At 34.0% G+C, this 12,801-nt stretch overlaps 1 protein-coding gene across 1 annotated transcript; it reads left to right on the top strand.

The window, feature by feature from the left end:
* The first annotated feature begins 12,215 nt into the window (after nt 1-12,215).
* On the top strand, nt 12,216-12,542 carry LOC104880192 (glycine-rich protein 5-like). The gene has a single exon (XM_010656050.1). It carries the CDS (start codon nt 12,216-12,218, stop codon nt 12,540-12,542), a length of 327 nt encoding a protein of 108 aa, XP_010654352.1.
* Nucleotides 12,543-12,801: the final 259 nt, after the last annotated feature.

Raw genomic sequence — 12,801 nt, 5'->3', positions numbered from 1 at the left:
TCATGGTCAGTTTCTACCCGGAAAATGGAAGGGCGTGCTGTCGGCTCATAGCATGCGCATCCGGGTTTGCAGCCATTCTAATCGTGATATGTCTTTGCAAGCTTGGCCACAGGCAACAGGAAAGATATAAACCGCCATGCAGAGTCACTAAAAGAGCTATGGTAAACAGATGGCAGCACATGGTTGCTCTGGACAGGAGTGATGGTGGCGGATCTGAGAGTTGAAGTGATCATATTGATTTCAGCATGTTGATGATGTCAAGTGAATAAGTTTTAAGTTGTGCAGACAACTATGTTGGAGTATTCAATCCATAGTAAGGGTGTTTCAATCTTCTCAAAGTTTATTTTGATATTACTCTGTATATTGGTGAAGGGAAAATTTTCAATTATAACAATAAAAAAAAAGTAATCATTCTAAAATGAAAAAAAAATAATTTAGTAGAATTTGAATAATGATTATATTCATGGGTTCATACGAAAGTTAAAGTGATTCATGGAAGGAATTTGGTAAGTTTTCCTCTTTAGTTTCCATTTCCTTTTTGACCCATTACAATCGATTTGGCTCAGGAGTCAAGCTTGCTTACAAAAATGTATGGCGTCCATCTCCCAACAAGGTTCTAATAAAGCTTGACTCACACTAGCGTGAAATTGGATCCAATGTAGTCAAAACTTAAATCATTCCTTCAAGGCTTCAACTGAATTTTCTTATCTTTGTAATTTTGAAAGTGGACAATTAATTGGTAGTCTCTACTTACATGCTTTACACTGTGGATATTGGAAGAAGACTAAGATGGTGTAACTGTGGTTTTAGGTTTTCTATACAGAATGATAGTCTCTGCTTCCATCAACCAATCTCCTGCAGACATCCATGGTCTTCAACATCAATCAATTATATGTCAATGGGAGTCCATCCGTTGCTCATAAGAAGCTTTCGCCATCATTCTCAGTGACATTGATAAAGTAATTAGGCTGAATATTATAACTAGTACTTCATTAGAGTTTTCATCGACAAAAAGAGAGAAAAATAACAAAGAAGGTGACTTTCTTCAACTAATCTCCAATCATGGAGGACCTCAGTCTATATCATCAGCTGAAAATTTGTGTATTTTTAAGTTGAAGAAATTAGGCAGCTGAAGGGATCATTTTGGGTTTGTCCTGCTCTTATAATCCAATGGTATCGAACTTTGGGTTTCACCTTATACTCAATTAATCATGCCTCCATGTGTCGTGGGGGTTTAAGAGGTGAACAGATGAAAACAGATGAAGTTGAATCAAAACTGTCCTTACAAAAGGGGTGGAGATGGTGATATTATTATACCTAACAATAATTGGCTAATAGAAACAATTTCTCATGTGTATTAGAGCGAGACCTTAAAATCAAACCACAACCTTTTCTTAAGCTTATAGTGAGTTTTATCATAGATTGATCGAGTTGCAAGAGATAACTCATCGGATTGTTCAAGTTCACCAATTCCCTAATTGTTCTCACAAGAAAGATGGAGAAAAAGCATTTATAAGACTCTAAAATTGAATTGCAGACAAAATAGCTTTGCTCCATTGAAATGTATGTTCCAAGTACTAGATTATAACTTCTAAGAAGGTTCCGTAGAGAACTGCAAGGCCTATTTCCCAACCATATTGGATAATTATTTGGTTACATTTAGGCACAAGGCCAGTGGGGCGATAGAGGATTTGCTGAGGCAGAGGTGGCGATCGAGGCGGTTGCTGAAATCCATTCTTGAACAATCTCATACTTTTTCTATGTTACACTTTTTTTGGCTCTAGATTTAGAAATTCAGATCTTTCATAGTGAGACAAATGTAAGGCTGTTAGGAAATACTTCATGCCCTATCTTCTTCCAAAAATGTTATTCAAATTTCATAGAAATAATTTTTTATTTGATATAATTATAGAGTTTTTTAGCCTTACAATTTACAATCCCATTCACTGGAGGCTGAAAGCAGGAAGGAAGTTGAGAGGCAAGAGGCAAGAGCCTGGAGCTTATCCCAGAATACAAATTTTCGACGAACAGACAGATCTGACTTTTCTTTGCTTTGACTCGGTAGAGATTACTTTGCGTATAATTCAAGGACGGTTATTAGGAGAATATCTCCGACACGGTCTCTCAACAGCGATGGAAGAAAAAATGTTGATTTCCTTAAATAGTACTATGGAATCTGAAAATCTGAAATTTGACTGAACGTCACATGCATTTTATCTCATAACATGAGGCTTCAGTATAAAACGTGTGCATTTCCTTGACCAAGGAATCAGTCATTTTGACTATTATTTTTTTCGACTTGAGCTGAATTTTCTTATGCCCTTCAACTATATAAGCAGATGAGCAACCGAGATAAGTTTACGCATTTAAAGCGGATATACAAAGACGATAAAGATGAACTCGGTGGTTGTTGCTGTGATCGCTGTTTGGTGTTCGGTAGCCGTTGTGGCTGTGGTAGTAGGTCTTCTATGCAGGGCGCGAGGTTATAATGGCAGACCTGGCCGTCTGTCTGGTGGCCATAGGGGTATGTTCGGTGGCCATGGGGGTATGGGCGGAGGAGGAGATTTTGGAGGTGGGATTGTCCACGTTGGTGGTGGAGGGGGAGGTTGTGACGGTGGCGCTGGCGCTGGCGGAGGAGGCTGTGGTGGTGGAGGTGGAGGTGGAGGTGGAGGTGGCGCTGGCGCTGGCGCTTGCTGAAATCAATTGATAAAATGATGTTGCAGTTGCTTAATTGGCGTGGCCTCATTCTTGATTTTGTGACGTTTGTTATTGTAGAAAATATATTTTGTGAAATACGTTTCTTGTACTTCGTAACTTTAGATATTATATTTACATTAAAGCAAATTTTTTATGGTTTGATGTGTTCATGGAGTTTGCTGTCTTAATTAGACGCTGTTGCCTGCAGGAATTCAGAATGAATAAGCTCTCTGAAAACCAATTCCAGCTCTTCACTAGTTTGGGTGTAAATATTAGACCGTGTAACTATTAAATTTAAAATAATTAATTTCATATCATATGAACCAATATACCAACTACTTGTGCTTTCTGTATTGCATTTTAGCATTTGCTACCTCAAAAATAATTCTACAATTTATAATTTTTTATTTTTTTTTATTTTCAATATTTATGATTAATTTAAAATTTTAAAATTTAAATAAAATATAATATTATATTATTAAACATAAAAAATAACTTATATATATTAGGTTTTTATTACAAATTTAATTTTTAATCAAAATTATTTGTTTTATAAAATAAGTAATATAGAAAATTGAAAAAAAAATGAAGAAAAATGATAAGAAATATAAATTTATGATTGATAAGATATATATATATATATATATATATATATATATATATATATTATATGTCTCAACTTTAAATTATTAGATTCCATAGATGATAAAAAAGAAGTTAAATATATATATTTTAACTCTTTAATTTATTTCATATTTGATTGAAAATGAGATATAATAAATGATAAGATAATTTATCACGTCTCATCGTCAATTTATTATCACATCTTTTATTTTATTCATATCATATCGAGTCAATAAAAGATCAACTTAGTGCATATATTGCACAAATACTAGGACTTCCTAAATTACACATTTATTTCAAGTGTTGGGACATCCTAGATTATAGGTGCATGCTCTCTAATCAACCTATGGACACAAAATCTACACTAAGCTAAATCTATGCAATTTAGTGATATAAATATTAAAAATTGTAGATTAATTTAGGGCTTACAAAATGTACATTTCATTTAAGTGTTGACCAAACAAGATGATCTCATTTACTACTATGATCTTCCATCTAATCACTCATTCTCTAGACCTTGGCACTTGTATAGAATGATTACACAACCTTCCACTTGTGTAGAGTGACTACACAACCCTCTTAAGGGAGGCAAGGATGGTGGCTCTATCTAGAAGACAATGGTCAAGTTTTTCTAGATTTAAGCAACTTGAGTACATTTTAGGCTTGAATTGCTTGATTTCATTGACTAGTCATAATTAGTTATTTAGTTTTATTGAACTTTAATTAATTAATTAGTTTAATATAAAAAAACTAAAAATAATTAATCATAAAATCTCGTACAATCTCATATTTTTACCAAAATGCTTTTATGCACATAAATAATTAATTCTCTAAAAAACCTCAAGTCTCTATGTTGATAAGGAATATGAGCTCGAGCAAGAACCATTGGGACCTATAAGAAAATCTTGGCTCCTTCAAAATCTAATTTTAAAGTTAACTCAACACTCCGTTAAAGAGATTTAATTACACTCAAGTATCCTATAAAATTAAATCAAGATAAGAAGTTTGGGTCTATGACCTATTATCCATTACATGGTTACTCCCCATGAATTGGTGTTTGGAATCTAATAAGGTAAATGTTATCAACCTCTTAAGATTACATTTTCAATCCTTAAGTCTCACATCCTCCTATCATGTGATCAATTGACATATTCTACCTCATAAAGAGAATATATCAAATTCCACAAAACATTGAAAATTATGATAATAGTTTTCTTGATTACAAATCCTTAGTATCACTAAAGTAAACATAATGATTGAATCTTATCATGAGATATTATGATGTTTATTTTAAAAGTATATGTTGTTATCTACTTTAATCAATCATGATTTAGTTTGTATAGAATATATGACCATCTTGAGGTCTTATCCATAGGTCAAAACCACTAAAGATCTTATCACGAGCTTATTATTTTCTTAAGGCTGAGAGCCAATGTAAGATAGTAATTTTGTGCATTATGATTACTTAATTAATAGATAATATCATGATTCATAATAAATCATGTTCAATGTCTAACTATATACACTAGTATACTTATTATGAAAAAATCATTTCAATGATTACGATAAGTTATTCTTCCAATTAGAATGTAGTATACCACCGTTTATGATGAATTACCCAATTTCATGAACTAATATGAACTCATATTCTTGTAAGGTAACATTTCTATTCCACCAGTCATATATGGTATTCATGTAAGAGTCCAAGAAATTCCAATAAACCAAAAGCCAATCAAAAGTAAAGTTATGAACGGTAAGTTTCTACATGAAATCCTCACCAACTCAAACACTTGCCATTACACTTACATAATCAATGGAAGTTTCGAAGTTGACAACCCACGATCAGTCTCTTGAAGGAAAATGAAAGGGTATGCTATTAGGCTCATAGCATGCGCATCTGGGTTTGCAGCCATTCTAATCGTAATATGTCTTATATATGAAACTAGGCTAAAGACAACAAGAAAGTAATGAATTAAAGAGAATTTTGGAAATTATGTCCTAACATTCTCATTAGGGAATATTTATATATAAATATATTTGAGTTCTACTATAATTTAGACTCTATCTTGTACTATAATTCAAACTTTATATTCTACTATAATTCAAACTAATAATAATAAAATAAATATTAATAGTTAAGTTAAAGATAAATATTTAACTTGTTTAGTTAGAAAGAAATCAAACCACCATACACAACCACCAGAAGAGCTATGACATATAGATGGTGGCACATGGTTGCTCTGGACAGGAGTGATGGTGGAGGTGGTGGATCTAGGAGTTGAAGTCATAATTGATTTCAACATGTCGATGATGTCAAGTGAATAAGTTTTATGCTGTAGACAAGTATGTTATAGTGTTCATTCCATGGTAAGGGTTTCAATCTTCTCAAAGTTTATTTTGATATTACTCTATATTTTGTGAAGGGAAAATTTTCAATTATAACAATTTCTCTCATTTTTGTGCTGGGATAACTCATATAGGCTAAGAAAAGTGGAAAAGAGAAATAATAATAATAATAATAATGAAAATAAAGAATAATCATTTTAGTGAATTTGAATGATGATTATATTCATGGGTCATACGGAAGTTTAAAGTGATCTTCATGGAAAGAATTTGGTAAGTAAATTCCTCTTTAGTTTCCATTTCCTCTTGACTCTTACAGTCGATTTGGCTCAAATAGTCAAGTTTGCTTACAGAAATGTATGGCCTCAAGAAGGATCCATCTCCCAACAAGGTTCTGATAAAGCTTTACTTACACTGGCGTAAAATTGGATCCAATGCAGTCATAACTTCAATCATTCCTTCAAGCCTTCAACTGAATTTTCTTATCTTTGTAATTATAAAAGTAGACAATTAACTGGTAGCTTACATGATTTATACCTCAGATAGAGGAAGAAGATGAAGATGAAGGTGAGGGTGAGGGCATTGTAACTGTGGTTTGAGGTTTTCTATACAGGATGATAGCCTCTAACCTTCTTCAACCAATCCCCAACCACCCATCGCCTTCAACCTCGATCAATAGGGGGAGTCCCTACATTCCTCATAAGATCTGTCCATCATGCTCAGTGACATTTATAAAGCAATTGGGCTGAAATTTTGTGTCAGTTTAAACTTTAAGAACTTAGGCAGCTGAAGGGGTTGTATTGGGCTTGTCCTGCTCTTAAAATCCAATTGCATGGATGATGGGCTGCAATTAGTAGCTTAAGGGTGGGCCAAGGCCCGCCCCCGCCATTCGTTTAGGGTCTGCACCAGAGTGCAAATTTTAGCGGGACTTCCTTAACTGATCCAAAAATCCTGGTAAAACAAATCCTCTTTGGTTTGGCCTTTTCCAATACACTCGATGGCAGATTATATAATTTCTTAGGATCCCTATTTCGTTTTATTTTGAGTTTTTAACTATGTTATTCTTTCAACTGTTTTCTAGGACTAGAAACACTATATAGTGATCGATCATTATACATAGTTCTGGTTAATTTTTAATACATTTTATACCAGTTTGAGTCGGCCATTCTCGCTCTTGGTAAGGCATGGCCTGATCTGGTATCAAAATTTAGGTTTCAGCTTAAACTCAATTAATCATGCCGCCTTGTGCCATGGTGGGTTTAAGAGGTGAAAATATATAGTAAAACAGATGAAAATTGTGAAAATTATAATTTTGACCTTGAAGTTGAAGCAAAATTGTCGCTCTAAAAGGGGTGAAGTGGGTGGCTGCAGAACGATTATAATGGAAACTATTTCTCATGTGTCATAAAGGAAGACCCTAAAAATCAATGCAGAACATTCCCTAAGTTTGCAGTGAGTTCTTATTATAGACCAATCGAGATGCAATAGATAACTTATCGAATTGTTCAAGTTTGTCTACACGAAGACCCAATTCCCTGATTGTTCTCATGAGAAAGACAGAGAAAAGGTTCTATATATAAGACTCTAAAATTGAATTGCGGACAAAATGTTTTTGCTCCATTCGAATGTATGTTTCAAGGACTAGATTTTCATACAGAACTGCAAGACCTATTTCCCAACCATATAGGGATAATTCTATGGTTTTGTACTTTTTTCATTTGAAATTTTTTGAATTGAGCCTGCTATTTTTGTACGGTGGTTGTTGTGGCTGTTGTATAAAATGTTCATACAATTTCGAGGTAAACGATCCTAATGATGATGATAGTGATCATGGTGGAGATTAAAATATTGTTGTGAAGGGTGACACATTTTATAGCCTCTAATTCCCCAAAAATGATCTTGGAAGGAAACAAATGAAGAAGAATTCCTTATGTTTTTACAGTAGGGTGTCATATTGTACATGATGAGACTAGCTTATGTACTAGGTTGGTTTGGGAGAAACAAAGTAATCTAGATATTAATGAAAAAAAATGTTGCAAATATGGAAGAATGGATAACTCGGAGATTACTCACTACTCTGATCTGATTTTGATTATGTTAGCAGTAAGGATATTAGAAAGTTCATATCTAGCTATATTTTCATGCTAGCTAAAGGTCCAATTTCATGAAAAAGTCAATAACAATCATTGACAGCTTCTTATACAATAATAGCCAAAATATTTAGCATGTTATAGAACTATGTCATAGCATATGGTTAAGAAATCTTATCTTAGGGTTACATTTATAACAATAATGTTGTTGTTTGTTTCTCCACATATAAAGAACAAAACTGCAAAGGTCAAAGTATATTGATATTAGAATTTGGTTGTAAGAGAAAGAGTTTAAAGTGAGGTTATCTAAATATATTAATACAACTCCCGTGTTGTCAGATTATTTAACTAAATAACATTTTTAGACATCGTATTAGAAACATGGGCTTAGTGTATTATAAATAAAGTTGATGATTTATTGATAATAATGACTATGTTAGTTATATACATGAAAAAATTATGCATGTTTTTGGATACATAGAAGTCATTGGTACAACAACTTAGATGAATTAGCATTTTTATCATGATATTAATTCATGTCCATGAAGGTACTACACTATAACGTTGAAAGAAAGGTTGGTTGTTGAGTGGTTCAATATTTTTGATGATATGGTGTTAATAGTTTCATGGAAAAAATCTTAATGTGAGAGATCCTATTATGTTTATAATCTAATATGAAAAAACATGTAGGCGGGATGAAAACTTGATCATAGTTTTTCATATAAATTAAATATAGTCTTTACATGATGGTTTTAATTAAATATTATATTGTGTCTTGTTGAAGAATATAAAAGAAAGAGAGTTGTAGCAAAAACTAGAGGACAAAATAGAAAATAGAGAACAAAGGAAAAGAAGATGAGTGATGGAAGATTCTGGAATTGAGAGAGTGAAAGCGTATTTTTCATGTGTATGTCTGTTGCTTTACATGTATTTTTATATCTAAATTTCTAAAATCTAACGGTTACTAACTGACCATAGTTACAATTACATCGGTTAACTAACTTCCTAACTGAATTTGGTTAGCTAACTTTGTAACTAAATTTAGCTATAACTTAACATATTGATTCTTCAAAAGAATATTAGGAAATAATTAAAAGATGAACCAAGTTTTTCATGATGACATAGTTTTAAAAGTATTGCTACTAGAAATAATTGAAGGGTAAATTAAAAGATCATTACACTACTCATGAGTGTAAATTGTAAAGACACAAGCTTATTATGAAGAGGTAATGCCTTTGGCGCAAATTAGAAGACCGTTATACCTTTCATAATAAATATTATTATAATTTATAACAAATAATATATTGTTCCAAAAATATTATTCAAATTTCATAGAAATAATTTTTATTTTATATAATTATGGAGTTTTTTAGCCTTAGCCGTTAAGGCGCGCAGTGGTTGGCATATACAAATACTTACAATTTACAATCCCATTAACCGTAGGCTGAAAGCAGGCCCATATATATGGAAGTTGAGTGCCGAGAGGCAAGAGCCTCGAGCTTAACCCAGAATACAAATTTTCGACGAAGCGTATAATTCAAGTATGGTTATGAGGAGAATATCTCGATTTTGGTCTCTCAAAATCGATGTAAGAGAAAACCTAATTTCCTTAAATTGGACTGCACGTGAACAGAACTCCAATACTTACTTCATGATTCATATTTCACATGCATTTTATCTCATAACCTGAAGCTTCGGTATAAAACGTACGTGTCCTCCAGCAAGGAATCAGACAAATTTGACCACTATTCTTTTCAACTTGAGCTGAATTTTCTTATGCCCTTCAACCATATAAGCAGATGACCAACTGATATAAGTTCATGCTTTTGAAGCGGATATACAAAGACGATGAAGATGAACCCGGTGGCTGTTGCTATGATCGCTGTTTGGAGTTCGGTAGCCGTTGTGGTTGTGGTTGTGGTCATAGGTCTTCTATGCAGTTTCGGAGGTGGGCTTGGCTTTGGTGTGGTGGTGAAGGTGTCGGTGGCGGTGGCGCTTGCTGAAATCAAGTGACAATCTGATGTTGCACACTTGCACTTGCTTGGCGCGGTCTTATTCTTACTTTTGTGTGTTCCATTTTGTTGGTTTGTTAGTGTAGAAAAGAATGCGTTTCTTTTTTTCTTTTTAATTTGATGTGTCCATGGAGTTTCCTGTCTTAATTAGATGCTGTTGCCTGGAGGAAATTGTAAGCTCTCTGTGAAAATAGAAAAGCGTTTCAGATTTGAACTGTTGACTAGTTTGACTGTGTAAATATTAAAAATAATATATATTATATGGTAATCAAAATTATTTGTTTATGCAAATTAAGCAATATAGAGATTTGAAAAAAATAAATTAAGAAAATTGAAATGAAAAATAAATTTATGATTAATGAAATATTTATATCTCATATCTCAATTTCATTGTATTAAATCTGATAAATAGTAATAAAAAAAAGTTAAATAATAGATCTACCGCTTATAGTAAAACCCTAGTAAAATAATGTTCTTGAGATAAAGATAAATTATTATCTTTATGAAATTATTGATTTATCAAACCGAAAGTTAAAGTGATTCGTGGAAGGAATTTGGTAAGTTTTCCTCTTTAGTTTCCATTTACTTTTTGACCCTTTACAATCGATTTGACTCAGGAGTCAAGCTTGCTTACAAAAATGTATGGCGTCCATCTCCCAACAAGGTTCTAATAAAGCTTGACTTACACTAGCGTAAAGTTGGATCCAATGTGGTTAAAACTAAAATCATTCTTTCAAGCCTTCAACTGAATTTTCTTGTCTTTGTAATTTTGAAAGTGACAATTAATTGGTAGTCTCTACTTACATACACTACGGATATTGGAAGAAGACGAAGATGGTGTAACTGTGGTTTTAGGTTTTCTATACAGAATGATAATCTTTACTTCCATCGACCAATCTCCTGCAGACATCCATGGTCTTCAACGTCAATCAATTATATGTCAATGGGAGTCCATCCGTTGTTCATAAGAAGATTTCTCCATCATTCTCAGTGACATTTATAAAGTAATTGGGCTGAATATTATAACTAGTACTTCATTAGAGTTTTCATTGACAGAAAGAGAGAAAAAAATAACAAAGAAGGTGACTTTCTTCAACTAATCTCCAATCATGGAGGACCTCAGTCTATATCATCAGCTGAAATTTTTTGTGTATTTTAAGTTAAAGAAATTAGGCAGCTGAAGGGATCATTTTGGGCTTGTCCTGCTCCTATAATCCAATGGTACCGAACTTTGGGTTTCACCTTATACTCAATTAATCATGCCTCCATGTGTCGTGGGGGTTTAAGAGGTGAACAGATGAAAACAGATGAAGTTGAATCAAAACTGTCCTTACAAAAGGGGTGGAGATGGTGATATTATTATACCTAACAATAATTGGCTAATAGAAACAATTTCTCATGTGTATTAGAGCGGGACCTTAAAATCAAACCACAACCTTCTCTTAAGCTTATAGTGAGTTTTATCATAGATTGATCGAGTTGCAAGAGATAACTCATCGGATTGTTCAAGTTCACCAATTCCCTAATTGTTCTCACAAGAAAGATGGAGAAAAAGCATTTATAAGACTCTAAAATTGAATTGCAGACAAAATAGCTTTGCTCCATTGAAATGTATGTTCCAAGTACTAGATTATAACTTCTAAGAAGGTTCCGTAGAGAACTGCAAGGCCTATTTCCCAACCATATTGGATAATTATTTGGTTACATTTAGGCACAAGGCCAGTGGGGCGATAGAGGATTTGCTGAGGCAGAGGTGGCGATCGAGGCGGTTGCTGAAATCCATTCTTGAACAATCTCATACTTTTTCTATGTTACACTTTTTTTGGCTCTAGATTTAGAAATTCAGATCTTTCAGAGTGAGACAAATGTAAGGCTGTTAGGAAATACTTCATACCCTATCTTCTTCCAAAAATGTTATTCAAATTTCATAGAAATAATTTTTTATTTGATATAATTATAGAGTTTTTTAGCCTTACAATTTACAATCCCATTCACTGCAGGCTGAAAGCAGGAAGGAAGTTGAGAGGCAAGAGGCAAGAGGCAAGAGCCTGGAGCTTATCCCAGAATACAAATTTTCGACGAACAGACAGATCTGACTTTTCTTTGCTTTGACTCGGTAGAGATTACTTTGCGTATAATTCAAGGACGGTTATTAGGAGAATATCTCCGACACGGTCTCTCAACAGCGATGGAAGAAAAAATGTTGATTTCCTTAAATAGTACTATTGAATCTGAAAATCTGAAATTTGACTCTACGTCACATGCATTTTATCTCATAACATGAGGCTTCAGTATAAAACGTGTGCATTTCCTCGACCAAGGAATCAGTCATTTTGACTATTATTTTTTTCGACTTGAGCTGAATTTTCTTATGCCCTTCAACTATATAAGCAGATGAGCAACCGAGATAAGTTTATGCATTTAAAGCGGATATACAAAGACGATAAAGATGAACTCGGTGGCTGTTGCTATGATCGCTGTTTGGTGTTCGGTAGCCGTTGTGGCTGTGGTAGTAGGTCTTCTATGCAGGGCGCGAGGTTATAATGGCAGACCTGGCCGTCTGTCCGGTGGCCATGGGGGTATGTTCGGTGGCCATGGGGGTATGGCCGGGGGGGTTGTCGACGTTGGTGGTGGAGGAGGAGATTTTGGAGGTGGGGTAGGCGACGTTGGTGGTGGAGGAGGAGGTTGTGACGGTGGCGCTGGCGCTGGCGGAGGAGGCTGTGGTGGTGGAGGTGGAGGTGGAGGTGGAGGTGGCGCTGGCGCTGGCGCTTGCTGAAATCAATTGATAAAATGATGTTGCAGTTGCTTAATTGGCGTGGCCTCATTCTTGATTTTGTGACGTTTGTTATTGCAGAAAATATATTTTGTGAAATACGTTTCTTGTACTTCGTAACTTTAGATATTATATTTACATTAAAGGAAATTTTTTATGGTTTGATGTGTTCATGGAGTTTGCTGTCTTAATTAGACGTTGTTGCCTGCAGGAATTCAGAATGAATAAGCTCTCTGAAAACCAATTCCAGCTCTTGACTAGT

This window comes from Vitis vinifera, chromosome 8 (assembly GCF_030704535.1).
Source record: "Vitis vinifera cultivar Pinot Noir 40024 chromosome 8, ASM3070453v1".
In the NCBI taxonomy this organism is placed as follows: Eukaryota; Viridiplantae; Streptophyta; class Magnoliopsida; order Vitales; family Vitaceae; genus Vitis; species Vitis vinifera.
The sequence above is the reverse complement of the archived record's forward strand: the minus strand, read 5'-3'. Positions and strand labels throughout refer to the sequence as shown.

What these genes read in the sequence shown, in the direction of transcription:
- LOC104880192 (XM_010656050.1), top strand. Translation starts at nt 12,216, where the DNA reads ATGAACTCGGTGGCTGTTGCTATGATCGCTGTTTGGTGTTCGGTAGCC.